The 18,837-nt window shown below is 38.8% G+C and overlaps 1 protein-coding gene across 2 annotated transcripts in view; it reads left to right on the forward strand.

The window, feature by feature from the left end:
* Nucleotides 1-18,837, forward strand: part of DNAAF9 (dynein axonemal assembly factor 9) — a 130,946-nt gene that overhangs the window by 2,956 nt on the left and 109,153 nt on the right. For both annotated transcript variants that reach the window (XM_081795316.1, XM_081795315.1), the window contains exons 2-3: nucleotides 14,437-14,516; nucleotides 17,902-18,021. In XM_081795316.1, the coding sequence (XP_081651442.1) occupies nucleotides 14,437-14,516; nucleotides 17,902-18,021 (200 nt within the window). The remainder of the gene's footprint in view (nucleotides 1-14,436; nucleotides 14,517-17,901; nucleotides 18,022-18,837) is intronic.

Here is an 18,837-nt window from a genome sequence, read left to right on the forward strand (position 1 = left end):
TAGAACTAGAAGCTTCTTTATCAGGATATGGTAGTCATCATTGTTGCCCATCAACTATTTTTGGCTTCCACCTCCTGGGCATGTGCTGCAATTATACTTGCTTGCCCCCTTGAAGTTGGGTATGGCCTTATGAGTTGTCTTTGATGAGTGAAGTGTGCTCAGAAATGGTAAAAGCTTCTGGTGTGTAATTTGCCACTATCTCTCCCTCTCTTATGGTGACTGTTAGTGCTTCAGCTGGTGGCTTGTCCATTAGTCTGGTACCCCAGAGCAAACCTCCAGGTAACCTATGTTTGACATGTAGAGCAAGTAGTAAACCTTCATTGTTTAAAACCACTGAGATTTTGGAGTTGTTACCAAGTAACTATCTTGACTTGTACTAAGGAACCAGTGGAAATAGCTGAAATATGCTTCCCTCTTTCAAAAATCTTTTTCTGCAGAGGGACCTGATCCTGCTCAGGACTTGTTTATTGGTTTAAATTTTACTGGTCTTTATACACATATCACCTGTGCTAGGTGTTGTGGATTCAGACAAGGCAGGCCCTGCCCTCAAAGAGCTCCTTTATAAGTGGAAAGAGAAATAGCAAAAATCATAATAAACAGCGTTGAGAAGAAAAAGGGCTGAAGGAACACTAATGTTGGAAGGCATAGTCGGTTTTGAGCTCAACTGTTGGAAGGATGAGGTTGCCATTACCTATACTGGAAACACTGGAATTAGAGCAGGTTTGTAGAGAAAATAGAGTTCAGTTTTGGCTTTATTCATTTTGAGTTGCCTAATAGATATCCAGATGGAGATATTAGATCTAGAGTTGAGGAGAAAGACTGGGACTGGAACTACCATGCTGATGACTCCCACATTTTTATTTTATCTATGAGACTGGGTAGAGATCCAGGGAGTAAATGTAGATAGAGAAGAAGACCAGCATCCAAGCCCTGGGATATTCCATATAGGAAAGACAGTGTAGAAATGGTTTCCAGTTTGGAAACCATAATGGACAGTGGCTTCCTACTTTTGAGATAGGAAAAAAATACAGGACAGTCATGGAAAGTCAAATGATGGATACTGTTGATGAGCTGGTGAGACTAAGAATAGACCATTAGATTTGTTAACATGGAGGTCATCTGTGACCTTGACAAGAACAGGTTTGGTGCAGTGGGTTTAAGAAAAAATGGGACAAGAATTGAAGACAGTGAGTATAGATAGCCATAATGATGTTGTTTCAAGGATTGAAGAGCAGAGCCCTATGGGTATGGCTATGACAGACAGCAAAATAATAGGGTGTGGCTATAAGAGAGAGCAGAGTAATAGGGCTGTGGTTGGAAGAGTGGAAGTGTTAGAGTTCTTTTTGGTTTTAGGTGGGCAGACATTATAATCCATCTGAAAATGTTTGAAGTTGATTACTAATGACGGAGTACAGAGAGGCAAATTGGTGATTAAAGAGAGAGAAGGGAAAATTGCAGGGGTGAAGTCCTTGAGCAGGTGAGAGGGAATAGGGTCTAGGACATAAATGGATACATTGGTCTCAGACTAGATAGGTACATGGACAGTTCATCTTTGGTGAGTGTATGGACCCAAATGCTGGTGGGTTGGTGATCGAGAAGCTAAAAATCTTTAGGGAATGTAGAGAACTGAATGACCCAGAGGTTTGTAGGTATTTATAACAAGAAGGGATAGTGGAAGAAGGGATAATGGGTAGTTATTGTTGGATGACATGGAGAAATCAGCCGAAATAAAATAAAGCAAAAAGTTTAAGTAATTAATTTTCTCAAAACCAGAAGACGTGAGTTTCCAGATTAAAAGGACTCACCAGTAGTCCAGCACAACTAATTTAAAAATATCCATGCCAAGGTAGAACATCATGAAATTTTTGAGCACTATAAAGACAAATCACATAGATAGGGTCAGGAATCATAGTATTGTAGCAAAATTGGAAACTAGAAGCTAATGGAGAAGCAGTGCCTTCTGAAGGAAAATGGATTCCTACCTAGAATTCTGTATCCAGGCATACTCTCAGGCAGATGAAGGATGAAGACATTTCACACATGCAAATTCTCAAAGTTTGACCTTCCATGCACCCTTTATTAAGAAGCCGCTGGCAGGGGGCACCTGGGTGGCTCAGTCAGTTGAGCATCCAAGTCTGTTTCAGCTCAGGTCATCATCCCACAGTCATGGGACTGAGCCCCACGTTGAGTTCTGTGCTGAGCGTGGAGCCTGCTGGGGATTCTCTCCCCCTCATTCTGCCCCTCTCCACCCTTCATGCACATGTAGGTGCACTGTCTCTCTCTTAAAACAAACAAACAAACAAACAAACAAACAAAACACTGGAAGATGTGCTCTAGCAAAGCAGTCTGATTAAGGGGTTCCTGTGCTGGGGATCCTCTATAAGGGACTCATAGGAAGGGCTTTCTTTGTTACCTCTGGAAATTACCAAAGGGCTGGGACCATTTTTTATTACCATTTCCCACATTGCTTACCCTGGTACTTAGATCAGTGTCTGGCACATAGACGGCATTCACTAAATATGAATTGCTGTTGTAAGCTATTATGAGATATTGCTTGCATGAATTATTTATTGAATGAATAGAGAGTAATTACAGTTGAAGCTGTGGGCTATGTTAAATTTCAGGAGTGTTCAGAGAATGAAGAATCATATGTGAACTAGATGGTGAGAAGTGGTTCACCATAGTGATGCTGTATACAGTGCACTTTAGTAAAGTCTCACAGAAACAAGTTACTTCTTCAGGTGATATATATTGGCCAGTGGCCAATACACATGGTACTCTTGTAGTTTACAGATCTACAGAAGTAATAATTACTATTGTACACATAATCCTGCCTTAAGGAAACTCAGAATGCAAAGCAAGGCTATGACTTTGTATATCTGAAAATGCAAAGCTTTACCTCCTATATTTAGATGCTGGCCAGGGAGGCTTGGTGTGGTGTCTATAGAAGCAAAGATGGTTGTCTTATTTCTGGCCCAGAGGTAGAGGTCTGAGTATCTGTCTTTTTACTTGTGTCTAGGATGACTGTGTACTGAGGACTCTTATTTAGTGAATACTGTGGCATTAATAGTGCACAGTATCTTGATAATGTTTCCTAACTCTTGGGCTTTTCTATGATGTTCTAATTTTTAGAGAAGGGAGTGAATGAGATGCAGATGCCCTCCAGAGTTACACAGCTTAAATTATTGTTGTTTTTGCCCTGAAAGTTTAAAGAAAAAGAACAGAAAAAGCAGAGTCTGCAACTGGGGTGTTTAAAAATTTTATATGTGGGTGTCTCAGTCGGTTAAGCATCCGACTCTTGATTTTGGCTCAGGTCATGTTTTCACGGTTTATGGGATCTAGGCCTGAGTTGGGCTCTGTGCTGGGAATGTGGAGCCTGCTTGGGATTCTGTCTCTCGCTCTGCCCCTCCCCTGCTCATTCTCTCTCTCTCTCTCTCTCTCTGTCTCTTTGTTCCTCCCCACCCCGGAAATAAATATTGGGTGGCTCAGTTGGTTAAGTGTCCAACTTTGGCTTAGGTCATGATCTCATAGTTTGTGAGTTCGAGCCCTGCATTGGGCTCTGTACTGACAGCTCAGAGCCTGGAGCCTGCTTCAGATTCTGTGTCTCCCTCTCTCTCTGCCCCTCCCCTACTCACACTCTTTTTCTCTTTCTCAAAAATAAACATTAAAAAAATTTTTTTTTAAAAATAAATACTAAAAAAAGTTTTATCTGTGATTTTGAGCCCTGGTTTGAGGAAAAGTCAGCTCACTTGGTATGTTTTTTATTTTCAACTTCTTATTTTGAAATGATTTTAGATTTATAGATGAGTTGCAGATATGGTAGAGTGTTCCTATATAGCCCTTATCCAGCTTACTCTGATGTTAACATCTTATGTATAACCATCTTCATTTATCAAAATCCTGGTATAGTGATTTAGTTTACTAAGTAAATTTTGTTTACTTGGCTTTTAGTATTCCAGACTATTTATTTGAGTTTCCCCAGTTTTCCCACTAATGTCTTTTTTCTACTCCAAGATCCAAAGATCCCACATTGCATTTAGATTTGGCATGCATTTAATAGTCAAAGAAGTGAGGGAAAATAATTGTGGATGCTTTCTGAATGAAGACTTGTGAAACTGACTTTACAAAGAGCAGATTGTGTGAGGAAATGCTCAGAGAAAGCCAGAGAAGAGGAAGAAAATGGAAAATAAGATGTTGTTCCACTAGAGTATCATGAGAACAGACTTCCAGATAACATTTTCCATGTGTGGTAGGTAGCATTTTATGAAGTCCTTGAATTTAGTTTGTGGAGTATTTTGTTCACCCTAGTTTATGAAATATGTGTAGACATGAATTGCAAATGGGCACCAGTTTTAACCATTTTAGATAATGTGGCCTATCAGGAACTATGTTTGCTAGCTGGTAAAAGATGCTTAACAACAATGACTTAACTTGGGGGGTTATTTTTTCTTAAAAAAGATGTTTGTCTAAGGAGTGTAGGCTAGTCCTGGTATAAAGTCATCAGGGAGGGAACCAGGCCTCTTCTGTGTATTTTGGTATTCTTAGCAACTGGATTCCATGGCTTCATGGTCACAAAATCGCTGGAAGAACTCCAGCTATCATGTCTGTCAGGCAAGGGGAAAGAGAAAGGACAGCTCTCCTAGTTAAGTTGATTCTTTCTCTTCAGAGAGTTTCCCCAGAAGCTTCCACATGATAGCTTCTGCATGTCTCATTGGTCAGCCCTAGAAGCAGAGGAACTGCACCATTGCTTGCCCCAAATAAAATTGGGGTACTGTGAGTGAAAAAGAAGGGGAGAATGGATATGGATGAGGTGATTGTCTCTCCCTCAGTGAGGTAGCATCCTGGAATGAAAGTTACATTACTTAGGATTACTAACAGCTTTGGTGAGTTGCACCAAAGTGCTGGGAGAAAATGAAGGTCATTTAAATAGTTGATGATGCCAGTGCATTTCTCGTTCATATCTTATGTGTGTATCTCAGTTTATCAGTGTGTAAATCACTTTGAGTTTATATCACTTATAGTCAGTGGTTAATCATGTTTTGACCATGACAGTGGTAATGTTGGCTTTGCTTTTTCCATTGTAAGTTATTGCTCCAGCAAAGATACCGGTAGGAAATGACGTTTCTTGCGTTGCTACACATCCTGTCTTCTTGCCTTTCTTCCAAGTCTCTGGTTTTTTGTTGTTGTTTTATTCTGTGTTTTTTTTTAAGTTTATTTATTTACAATGTTTATTTATTGGGGGGGGGGGGAAGGGCAGAGAGAGAGGGAGACAGAATCCAAAGCAGCCTCCACGCTCTGAGCTGTCAGCACAGAGCCTGACGTGGGGCTTGAACCCACAAATCGTGAGATCATGACCTGAGCCGAAGTCGGACGCTTAACCGACTGAGCCACCCAGGCACCCATAAGTTTATTTTTTTAGTAATCTCTACACCCAACGTGGGGCTCAAACTCAAGACTCCTAGATCAGGAGTCATATGCTGCACTACTGAGCCAGCCAGGTGCCCCCTCAAGTCTCTAGTTTTGCAAGGGGAGTAAATAATTGCCACTTTAACTCAGAGCCAAGTTTCTTAAACCCTAGAAGTCCTACAATAGCTTCTTTTGGGGCGCCTGGGTGGCTCAGTCGGTTAAGCATCTGACTTCGGCTCAGGTCATGATTTCCTGGTTCATGGGTTCATGGGTTCATGGGTTCAGGCCCGCGTCTGGCTGTGCTGACAGCTAGCTCAGAGTCTGGAGCCTGTCTTCAGATTCTGGGTCTCCCTCTCTCTGTCCCTCCCGTGTGCGCACTCTCGCTCTCTCTCTCTCAAAAATAAATAAAACATTAAAAAAAAAATGTGAAGAATTAATGAGTTGGAATAGAAGCTGTAAGTATTGAAAAGAGATAAAATTGCTATCTATGATTTACTATTTGGAAAACTATGGTAATAGGTAAAACTATTAGAACTAATAAGAGTTTATCAAATTGTTTGAAAAAGGTAATGGACTCAAGATCACATTCAAAATGGGAACAAAAGCTGTAAAATATCTAGGAGTCAACCTAATAAGGAATGTGTAAAAGTTATATAAATAAAAATATAAAACTTGACAGAAGTACGTAAAACAGGAGAGGAATGAATGGAGAGATATATCATGTTCCTGAGTGGGGAGCTCAGTGCTGACCAGATTGTATGATCACAGTATAAATTCTCAGTGGGAATTTTTCTGGAACTTGACAAGCTGATTTTATAATTCATCGTAAAGAGAAAATGTTCAATGAAAGCCATAGACTCTTTGAAACAATGATAGAAGGACGTGCACTATCAGATAAAAATATCAGATAAAAATAATCAGATCAGATAAAAATAATCTATTAACAAAGTTCAAGTAATAACATAAAACTCTGATTATTGTTTTAAATGTACTATTTCTGTGAGAATAGGTAAATAGATCAAATAAAGATTGAAAATATGGATCCAGCTTTATATAATAATTTATCATACACTAAAAGTGTCATTCTAGATCAGAGGATTAAAAGGAATAATATGTAGTCTTGGGACAATCATTTATATTTTGGAGGAAAAATACAGTTATATTCCTGCTTCACAAAAGTAAAAAAGCAAATTTCGTAGGAATAAAGAAATAAATGTTTAAAATACACACACAAATAAAATGGAAAAATTGGCATTTTATTATTTTTTTAAATAATAGTGAGTGGGGAAGACACAAAAGGAAGACATAAAACTCCTAAGCCTAAAAGTAGAGTTAGGCAGATTTAGTTCTGTAAAACTTGACAGCTCCTGTGTGAAAGATACCATAAACAAAGTCTAGAAGTTTAGAGAAAATACTTGCAACATATGACCAAAACACAATTTTTAAAATATGATGGAATATATGAATTATTCAGACCCCCCATGACTAAACAGAAAATGGGTAATGAACAAGAATGGGCATTCACAGGGGTGACTGGGTGGCTCAGCTGGTTGATTGAGCATCTGATTTAGGCTCTGGTCATGATCTCAAGGTTCTTGAGTTCGAGCCCACATTGAGCTCTCTACTGTCAGCACAGAACCTGCTTTGGATCCTCTTTCGCTTTCTGCCCCTCCCCCACACGTGCACACTCTGTCTCAAAAATAAACCTAAAAAAAAAAGTAGGCATTCATAGAAAAAGAAATATAGATGATCAGTAAAACATTTGACAGTCTCTCTAGTGATTAGGGAAAAATGTAAATTATGATAATAACTCTAACCATTGACATTAATTGAAAAGTGATAACACATGGTTTAGAAAGTTGTGGGGACCAGGTATTCTGGTATATGTAGGTGACTCTTTTTAGAAGACAATCTATCAAAATTTTAAATGCGGATACCTCAACTTGCCAGTGCTACTTTTTAGGTCTCTACCTTGCAGAAACTTTTGTACTTAGGCCAAAGATGGATATAGTTATTCTTTGAAGCATTGTTGCTATTGCAAAAATAACAAATGTCCTGAATGTTCATAGTGGCTAAAAAAAAGAATACAGTACAGCACTTTTAAAAATGCAGTTGAGTTCTATGTACTAACTTGGAAAGATCTTAATGTATAATGTTAAGTGAAAAAAGCATGTTGCAGAGCAGTTACATATCTCATGATTATGATTTCATGTAAAAACAGTCCACCTCCGAAAAAAGCCTCACCCAAACTATGTTACTGAGAGATTCACACCAAATTGTTCACAGCAGTTTTCTATTATAAGGTGAATCAGATTGGTGTGAGGATTCACTTTGTAAAACAATCCAAACACAAAGCACACAGAATATAAGGACAGTATATTCATTAATTGTTTAATTTTGAAAATAAAAAAGTTAACATAACTTATGGAGAAAAAATGGGCAAAAACAAAATTTTCAGGTTTTTTTTCCTTCACTTCCAGGGACCCAGGATAATGAAATATAAACAGGGAAGTATACCTGGCCATGTATATGGTAACTTGTAAAAGCAGTGACCAGTGAATTAACTGTTACATATAAACTGAAGATGGGAAAAATAGATGACTTTAGAATTCAGAATTACTGTTTTGTGGCAAACTTTATTGTCAGGAAATCACTGAGGGGTAGCAGAAAGGAAAAGTTCAGACTTAGGGTATCTGATGGTGGCTCACGTTCTGGGGTTGCTAATCTTTACTCAGCCTTGTGATTTTGGGTAAACTGCTTCTGTTTGGGTCTTGGCTTCTTCACTTTGTCAACTATCGTGTCTAGATTTTGAGTCTGAATCCAAGGAAAGTTAGAAATAAAGTCTAGCATACAAGTGGCATATTTGACATAAACCTCATTATGTTTTTGACATAACCTTTGACATAACACATTTGACATAAACCTCAGCATCTGCTGAGACTACAAGTATTCTAAAAGAGGAACTTTGTAAAGTAGTGGTGACCACAGGCCATCTACCCAGGATGTGCCAGCTGTGCTCGGGTAGACCTAAAAGCTAGAGGGCAGTGCTCTTGCTGGACTTGGTATATGTTTGAAAGTTTCTATTAAAAAAAAGACTGGTGGATATATAGCAAGGTCAGTGGTGAATTCTGGGGGTGAGGAACAATGACAATTTTAGTTACTTTTGTAATATTCCATTTTTTTTTCATCAAAAAAAGGATAATACGTATTTTACATGTGGTACTAAGGCAGATAAAAGCAAGTATGCCAAAATGTTAATAATAGAGACTAACTCTGGGTGCTGGGGATACGGGTGATTGTGGTTTTCTCTATACTTAACTGGGGTTTTTTTTAATAGGTAAGTATTTCAATAAGTGACAAGTTTAATGGTTTAGTGACAAATAATAGGCTATGTTCTGGTTAAAAATTAAATTTGGGAAGCAGGAAAATGTATAGAGGAAAGAACAATTTAGTTTTACTCATTTGACAAGAAAAGACATACTAATTAGGAAAATGTCTTACTCTGGGAAAAGGAAGGTCTTTCTACATTTTATATGCTTCCACTTTATTTGGCCAAGCTACTTGTGGAAAAGAAATGCTTTTTGCTCCTGTTCTCAGTATTGTCTTGGCTTTCCACAGCAGTAGTTGGGGAGCTGTTTGTTTCCTGGTCACATGACCTATTCATGCTTTTTGTCACTGGCTCGTTGTTAGTTTGAAAATCAAAGAGCTCTTGGTACCCTTGGCAGTCAGTCGACTGCTGTTCATTTGGGTTAGGAAATGGGCCAAAGGACCAACTTGATGAAATTGGTGTAGAGAATGATTGCAAGATTGGTCTTGTATTAAATATGAAAAGGTGGGGGAGAGGCAGATAATTTCCCAAGGAAAGAAGCTTTCTTAACTTTAATCTTGATTATCTTGCAGTTTCTGTTGTGCTACTTCTAAAAACCCTAAAGTTACTCCATGTGACCCTCTCACCTCCATCCCCAGATTTTTATTAAGAAAATGTTCAAATAATACAGTAAAGGTAAAAGAGTAGTAGTACAGTGAATACTTGATATACCCACCACTTTGAGTCAATAATTTTTAACATTTTGCCATGTATGTTATCTTTATTTTTCTTTTCTTTTCCTCATTCTTGTTTTCTGTTAAACCCTTTTCAAGTGAGTTATAGACATCATGACACTTCTAAGTACTTCCTCATGTATCTGCTTTAAAAAAAAGGGGGGGGGACATTCTAGGTATAACCACAATAACATCTCACCTAAGAAAATTAATAGTAATTCCTTACTACCATCAAATTTTCTCAGATGTCTCATGGCTCTTTCTCTGTTTTTGTTTTTGTTTTTAATGAAATTAAGGTTTTTACATTAGATTATTATTATTTAATCTCTCACATTAGAAGCATTCTCCCTCTCTGTTCTTTTTGTTTTACATGACATTGACTTTTTTTTAACTTAAATTAAAAAAAATTTTTTTAATGTTTCTATTTATTTTTGAGAGAGAGAGACAGACAGACAGTGAGTGGGGGAGGGGCAGAGAGAGAGAAAGAGAGAGAGAGAGAGAGACACAGACAGAGACACAGAACCCGAAGCAGGCTCTAGGCTTTGAGCTGTCAGCACAGAGCCCAACGTGGGGCTTGAACTTGAGAGCTGTGAGATCATGACCTGAGCTGAAGTCAGTCACTTAACTGACTGAGCCACCCAGGCACCCCCAATTTTTTTAATTGTGGTAAAATAACTATAACAAAATTTACCATCTTAACCATCTTTAAATGTACAATTTAGCAACATTAAGTAATTCATATTGTTGTCCTATAATCCCACTATTCACCCACAGAATTGTTTTCATCTTATAAAGCTCTGTTAAACAGTAACCCCACCTCTTTCCCCCAGCTCAACACTACCACTCTACTTTATGTCTCTATAAATTTGAATATAGTAAGTATATCTCATAAATGGAATCATGTGATATTTGTCTTTTTATGAATGGCTTATTTTTCATTATTATAATGTCCTCAAGGTTCATCCATGTTTTTAGCAAGTCTCAGAATTTCCTTCCTTTTAAGATTGAATAATATTCCACTGTATGTATATAGCAGAGTTTGTTTATTCATCTGTTGATAGATATTTGCTTCTACCTTTCGACTGTAGTAAATAATGCAGCTCTGAACATGGGTATACAAATATTTCTTCAAATCCTTGTTTTCATTTTTTTTTCTATATATTCCCAGAAGTGAAATTGCTGGATTACAGGGTAATTCTATTTTTCATTTTTCCCTCCCCCTGCCCCTCAATTTTTAATTTTTGAGGAATTGTCATATCATTTTCCATGGTGGCTACACTGTTTTAGGTTCCCACCAACAATGCCCAAAGGTTCCAGTTTCCCCACCATCCTTGCTTGTTGTTTTCTTTTTAATAGTAACTATCCTAATTTGTGTGGGAATAGTATCTCTTTGTGGTTTTGATCTGCATTTCCTTTATGATTAGTGATGTTGAGCTTCTTTTCATGTGCTTATTGGCCATTTGTGTATCTTCTTTGGAGAAATGTATATTCAAGTCTTTTGCCCATTTTGAGTGTTTTTGTTGTTTTTTTTTTTTTTTTGCATGTGTATGGTTGAATTTGTAGGAGTGCTTTATATGTAAAAGGCTAATATCCGGAATTATATATATAGCTTAATAATATGAAGTCTTCCAGTGTATGAGCATGGATGTATTTCCGTTATTGGTGTCTTCTTTAATTTCCTTCGGAATTATATATTCTGGATATTAACCTTTTATCAGATACGTGATTTGCAAATATCTCCTCCCATTCTGCTGGCTGCCTTTTCACTCTGTTGATTGTATCCTTTGATGAACATAGTTTTTAATTTTGATAAAATCTAATTTACATATTTTTTATTTTGTTGTATGTACTTTTGGTGTCATAGCAATAAATTGTTGCCAAATCTGGTTTCATGAGGTTTTTCCCATATGTTTTCTTCTAAAAGTTTTATAGTTTCAGGTTAACATTTAGGTCTTTTTTTCTGTTTTGAGTTAAATTTTATTTATGATGTAATGGTCCAGATTCATTCTTTTGCATGTGGATATACAGTGTCTCCAAAGCCCTTTATTGAAAAAATTGTCCTTTCTCAGTGCATGGTCTTAGTACCCTTGTGAAAAATCATTTGACCATGAGGATATTATAGTGAGTGAAATAAGCCAGTCACAAAAGGAGTTTATTTCTGAGTTCTCTGTTCTATTCCATTGTCAATATGTCTATCTTGATGCCAGTACCACACTGTTTTGATTACCATAGCTTTGTAGTTACTTTTGTAATTGGGAATTGTGTCTTTCAGCTTTGTCCATTTCAATATGCTTTTGACTATTCTGGGTCCCTTGAATTTTAGGATAGATTTTTCCATTTCTACAAAAAGCATCATTAGGGTTTTGATAGGGCTTATGCTGAATCTGTAGATCACTTTCTGTAGTATTGACAGTGTAACAATAAGAAGTCTTCCAGTGCATGAACATGGATGTGTTTCCATTATTGGTATCTTCTTTAATTTCCTTCAGAAATGTATGGATGATCCAGTTTCTCTGAATCCTTCCCAGCGTTTTCCTATTATCACTGTTTGTTATTTTAGCTTTTCTAGTAGATACATAGTAATATCTCATTGTGGTTTTAATTTGCATTTCCCTAATAGATAATGATGTAGAACATGTTTTCAGGTGTTTATCTGCCATCTCTATATCCTCTTTGAGGAAATGTTTCTTCATACCTTTTGCCCATTTTCTAATTGGATTTTAATTTTTTTACTGTTGGAGTGTTCTTTATGTATTCTACTTTGTCAGATATGCGATATGCAAATATATTTTGCCAATCTGTACTTTGTCTTATTCTCTCAACAGGGTCTTTCACAAAGCAAAAGTTTACAATTTTGATGAAGTCAAATTTATTGATTTTTTTTTCTTTCATGCATTATACTTTTGGTATCAAGTCTAAGAATTTCATCAGATTTTAAGTTCTGAATATTTTCTTCTGTTACCTTCTAAATATTTTATAATTTCACATTTAAAATTTTAAATCTGTGATTTATCTTGAGTTAATTTTTGTGTAAGGTACAAAATTTAGGTTGAGGTTCGTGTTTTTGTCTGTGGATATCCATTTGCTTTAACACCATTTATTGAAAAGACTATCCTTCTTCCATTGAATTTCTTTTGAACCTTTATCAAATAAAGTTAACTGGCTCTGTTGTGTAGGGCAATTTCTGGCAACTCTGTTCTGTTCCATTGATCCTGTCTCTTTCTTAGTCAGTACCACTCAGTCTTGATTACTTTAGCTATGTAGTAACTCTTAATATCAGAGTGATTCCTCTCCCTATTTTTTCTTCTTCAAAATTTTTTTAGCTATTCTAGTTCCTTTGCCTCTCTGTGTAAGTTTTGGATTGATCTTGTCTGTATCTACAGAAAAGCTTGCTAGGATTTTGAAGGAATTGTGTTAAACCTATACATTAATTTAGAGAGAATTGACATTTATACTATCTTGAGTCTTCCAATCCATGAACACAGTGTCTCTCCATTTACTTAGATCCTCTTTGGTTTCCTTTATTACTGTTTTGTAGTTTTTAACACGTAAATCCTATACATGTTTTGTTAAATTTATATTTTGGTCACATTGTATTTTTAATTTTGGTTTCCACATCTTTGTTGCTTCAATACAGAAATAGAGTTCATTCGGGCTTTTATTGTAAACTAGTGCAGAAAATGATTTTTCTGCATCGTGTGATTTTTTTCTTCTTTAGCCTGTTAATATGATTGACTGATTTATCAATAATGAACCAGCCTTGTATCCCTAGGATAAACCCCTCTTGGTCATGGTGTATAATTCTTTTTATATGTTGTTGAATTCTAATTACTAATCATTTATTAAAGGTTTTTACAGCTATATTCATGATGATATTGGTCTGTAGCTCTCTTTTTTGGCAGTACTGTCTCTGGTTTTGATGTTAGGTGGTATATGTGAAGTTCTTGATAGAAGACAGTGATAATGACCGCTAAGTCATGGAATGGATGAGTTGAGGAGTGTAAACATCAGAAAGAATCCAGAGGGCGGGGGAAAGCATTCAGGGAAGAGAAGTAGTGTTGTTTGGCTGAATACGGTTGCTTGGGTGAGTATAGGACATGCAGTGGAGCAGATTCAGCAACGAGTGGGAATGAAATTTAATTGTCCTAGATGGAACGCTTACTGTTGGTTTGTGGAGGATCTTAGTTAATAATGTGGTAAGGCTGGGAATATGCTGACTGTAGGGAAAAATTTAATGGGAGTGTTAGGGAATGAATAGTAGAGGCACATCCTGAACCTGGGGGTGACAGGGAGAGACCTAGTGGAAGGATCAGTTTGATCCTTGATCACGTGATCAGTCTTGAACAGAATCAGTCTTGAGCACCTTTTTCTGGGACTACTAGGAAGGAGGAGAGGTTGGTATGGAGAGCGTGGAGTCCTTAGAAGTGATATTAATGTCTGGGAGTGCCTCTCCTTATACTTTGGGAGGAGGGGGTATCCCTAAGTCCACGGGAATAGACTTGCACAGAAATGGGAACAAGTACCCTTTGCTAACATTCTCTTTGGGGGTCGTTGTGATGGTGAATCAGAGCTTCATTTAGGTCCTTAAACCAATTTTTTGGTTTTAACCGTTTTTCATTTTTGTTTTTGGCAAACCGATGAGGACCACAGTTAGGGCAGATCAGTGTGGTAACTCTTCTTTGATAATCCTCAAAAATGAGAAGTCATTGGAGGGCCCTCGGTCAGCTGCTGAGTCCCAGTCCAGCGTTGGCTCCATCCTCTGGTGAGCCACAGAGCCATGGACTCTCCAGTTTGTAATCAACAGTTCAGATTTAGGCTTCAGACACATTCTGCATAATCTCTTCCAGAAAACAGAAGAGAAGGGAGTACTTCCCAGGTCATGTCACAGTTCTGATACCAAAACCAGGCAAGGGCCAGTTTCCATCCCTTTCCTTTTCCTCATGCCTTCATGCGCTGGCACTCAGGAGCTTGTTTCTGTTTTTGTTGCAGCTGCAGCCGACTCCGCCAGGTTCAGAGCATCTTGACCCAGAGCAGCAAGTCTCAACCCGATGGGATCCTCTGCATCCTAGGTCAGTGCTTTTTTTTTTTTCAAGTTTTTTATTTATTTTTGGGACAGAGAGAGACAGAGCATGAACGGGGGAGGGGCAGAGAGAGAGGGAGACACAGAATCGGAAACAGGCTCCAGGCTCCGAGCCATCAGCCCAGAGCCTGATGCGGGGCTCGAACTCACAGACCGCGAGATCGTGCCTAGGTCAGTGCTTTTAACGAGCTGGGGCAACTGGGCTTCTGTTCAAGGGAGATATTAATAATAGTGTCATTGTGAGATAAGCTTGGGTTAGTGTCCTTCTTCCAGCTCTTGTTCCCTTGAAATCTGTTGCTGTTTTAATGAGGTCAGGTGAGATATCAGTGGGATAAGGACCCACAACCACGAGGCAGGCACTTTGTGCATGTTATCTCATTTCCCCTCACAGCAACCTTAAAAGGGAGCAGTGTAGTCCCCTTTTTTATAGAGGGGGATACTGAGACTCAAGGAGATGGAACAGACTTGCCCAGGACCATAGAGTAGCAGAATTGGACACTTATTTGTTCTTTAAGTTTTTTTTATTATGAAAATACATCATATAATTTAAAAATTAAGACAATCCTCAAATGAAAATGAACTGAGCTTCCCAACCAACCAGATACCCAGTTTCACTCCCCAGAGATAACATTGTCAATTGTATCTTTTTTTAACACAAATGGAAACATTTTGTTTATACTGTAATTAACCTAATTTTTAAATTTTCACTTGACAATGTATTTTGGAGATTTTTCTTTATCAGATTGATCTTCTTTGTCTCATTTTCACTTATATCCATTGAGTCATGGGATTGGAATTGTTAGGTCTGGTGGTTTGTCCATCTACCACTGCAGTTTCTTTCCTAGAAGCAAACTGCCACTAGTTTGTTGTCTGTCTCTCCTCATATATTCTGTGCATAATTTTGTATTTTCACTTAACAGCACTTGCCTTTAGCCTTATGAGAGGTAGTGTGCAGAGTAGTTAAAAACATGCACTCTGGAGCCAGGTAGATTTGGGGTTTGAATCCTGGCTCCACTACTAAGCCCAGAGGTTGGCAAGTCTCTATAAAGACACACTTGTGGGGGCGCCTGGGTGGCTTGGTCGGTTAAGCGTCCGACTTCGGCTCAGGTCATGATCTCACGGTCCGTGAGTTCGAGCCCTGCGTCGGGCTCTGTGCTGGCAGCTCAGAGCCTGGAGCCTGCTTCCCATTCTGTGTCTCCCTCTCTCTCTGCCCCTCCCCCGTTCATGCTCTGTCTCTCTCTGTCTCAAAAATAAATAAACGTTAAAAAAAAAAATTAAAAAAAAGACACACTTGTGGTGGACCTGGAATTCCTGCCAGAGGTTTCAAATGTTTAAACAACATTCATTGGATCCCCTCTCTAGCTGCAGCCCTCAAAAGGGTGGGGGCTGTCTTTGCCATGAATTTACCTATGAATAAAACCACCAGTTTGTTATTGTATTTATGCCCTTATTTCATTTGGCTTCTGTGTCTCTCCCTTTGACATACCATCCCATCAAAGTTTTGTTTGTTTAGCACTTATGTGCTTTCTGGCACTATAAGGTACTCTAGACTTATTTTGTGTATTTCCTCCTCCAGTCCTAGAATCAGCCATTTCTCCAGGGAGCACTGGGGTTCCTTTTATTGGAGAATGGGATTAGAAACCAAGATCTGGGCTTTGGATACACTCTCCTTACTAGATGTCACTGCTGCTAAGCCCTGGCAGCTGACAGAGTAACAAGATACATATGTGTACATTAAATGCAAATGTTATGTACCCATATTAAGCTAAACATGAATTCATATTAATGTCTCCAGCCTAACCAATTACTACATAGATTTTTCTAGCTTCCCCCTTTCGTTTACCTGTAAACTCCTACTTCATCAGTGAGAAACTTGGCGCCCATCATCCACTATCAGTTTACTTAATTCTAGTATACATATTCAGCAACATCAGAATTGTTAACCTATAATACCCCATGAGAAACAACATTATCAGCTTAAGCACAGTGCCTATATATAGTTTCATTTGCCTTTAATTTTACATAGTCTTTTTCATGTTAACAGTTTATGCGGCTAGAATCCTTAGAGGTAGACATGCTGAAGCTAGGTCTGCCCAGGGGTGCCTGGGTGGCTCCGTCGGTTAAGTGCCGGCTTCAGCTTCGGCTCAGGTCATGATCTCACGGTTTGTGAGTTCAAGTCCCGCATTGGGCTCTGTGCTGACAGCTCAGAGCCTGGGGCCTGCTTCGGATTCTGTGACTCCTTCTCTCTGCCCCTCCCCTCCTCGTGCTCTGTCTCTCTCTGTCTCTCAAAAATAAATAAACATTGAAGCTAGGTCTGCCCAGTCCACTGTTTGTTTTTAACTCTGTAGCCCTTTAAATGTTGGGCCGTAGATAGCAGTCCATTCTGACTTTGATTCTTTTTCACCCCTCCCTTGGCTGAAGTGTTGAATGAGATAAACAGGGAGGGCTGTTCTCTTATAATCTCAACTGAGATGGGAGTTCTCTTACATTAGAAGTCCTCTGCCACAAGCAGTCCTGGGCCCCTCTGGTCTAAGTGACCGTTACTTTCTACCTTTCACTTGTCCCTTGTCCGGATGACCATTGACAGTCTTCTTTTCCAGGCTCCAGCCATGTTTCTATTCTTGGAGGTCTCTCTGCTCTAACTCCTTCCTCAGTCTCAACTAGACAGCTACTGCCTTGCCTGTGAGACATTCCTCTTGCCCAGAGCCATAGCTCTGGGCTTTCATAGATACTCAGGAACCAGGCAGTAGTGAAGGCAGTGTTGTTTAATTTCCTTTTGTCTCTGATCCAGCCCCACTAGACTGTAAGCGTCTTGAGGGCCGTTTGCAGTCATGTTCACCACACATTCCAGCATCCAGCACAGTGTAGACCTTGAGCCTGATAAATATTTGTGAAATGATAGGTGTCTGTGGTTCCATTCACTTGTCCTCTTTTTCACTTCTCTTAATTCTTTTCAAACCACCTTAATCTGTCTTTATTTGATACCCCATGTTTTGTTAAAGCTCTCTTTGAAAAGTGAATATTTTCTATCCCCCTATTCCAGCTGAACAGTATTCCACAGTATTTAAACAGGCACCAAAGGACCTAGACCATATTTTCTGCTTCATTCTATACTCAAAAATTGCCTTTTGGAAATTAATAGCTTCAATAATGTATATGGTTTAATTGTCTCAACTATATAGATCTTGAAATCCAAGTAAGAGTACTTGATGCTTCTTTCATAGGGTTGTTTAGTTTGGTTCCTGGCACAAAACTGGTATGAGCTTCTGCCTTTAACCTAACCATCAGGGTTTTGCTGAGCAGGGGCAAATTACTGGGACTTACTTGCTTCCCATAGTACAGTACCACTGATCAGAGCCTTCTTTGCCTTGCAGGAATCGATAGCAGGTACAATGAAGGCTGCAGAGAGCTGGCAAATTATCTTCTGTTTGGTTTGTACAATCAGAATGCAAGTGATTTTGAGAAAACAGGGTTTTCTGAAGAAGTTCTAGATGGTGAGTATATATAGTAGTAAATAGTGTGCTCCTATTGGTCACCTGCTGGTTGATAGAAGACTAGTGACCAGTAGTTTTCAGAATATGTTTAATGGGTAAATTAGTTTTAGGGGGAAAAATACATATCAGTTTGGTTTTATATTTTCTTGGCAAAGCACTAGTTTTCCTCTGAATTGCCCACTGCCTCTGTGTGCTGGGAGGTTCAGATTATGTGCTGTTGTCCTGTGAAAGCACATTCACTTGTGGGTAAAGGATGAGCCTGCAGGCTACTCCTACAAGGAAGACTTCATGTGGATCTTCAGCTTAGGAACAAAGGCTCTTTGTCCTGCTCCGTCTTTGGGAATTGTTTTCTGTGTGACTTTAATTCATGACAATGCCCATGACTACAATGGAGGCTTTCTGCTTACATTCCCCTTTCTTTAGCTCTGAGACACTCTCCCTGTGTTGATGCTGTTGTGGGCTGATGCCCAGGAGCTGTCTCTGATAGCACATACTTAGCATCATGACTTGTTTGCCAGATGGATCAGGAGACACAGGAATAGACAAATCAAACTGGACAAGAGACAGGCAGCTCTTGTGAAGCAGCTGGGGAGTGCATGAAAGCAAACATCTGATATTAAAGTAATCTTGCAGTGGATGTAGTGCAGTGGTTTTAAAGTGGGGGCAGTTTTGGGGCACCTGGGTGGCTCAGTCAGTTAAGTGTCTGGACTCTTGGTTTTGACTCAGATTATGATTTTGTGGTTCATGAGTTTGAGCCCCCCATTGGCTCTGTGCTGACAGTGCGGACCCTGCTTAGGATCCTCTATCTCACCCTCC

Source organism: Panthera onca, chromosome A3, assembly GCF_046562875.1.
Source record: "Panthera onca isolate mPanOnc1 chromosome A3, mPanOnc1 haplotype 2, whole genome shotgun sequence".
Lineage (NCBI taxonomy): Eukaryota > Metazoa > Chordata > Mammalia > Carnivora > Felidae > Panthera > Panthera onca.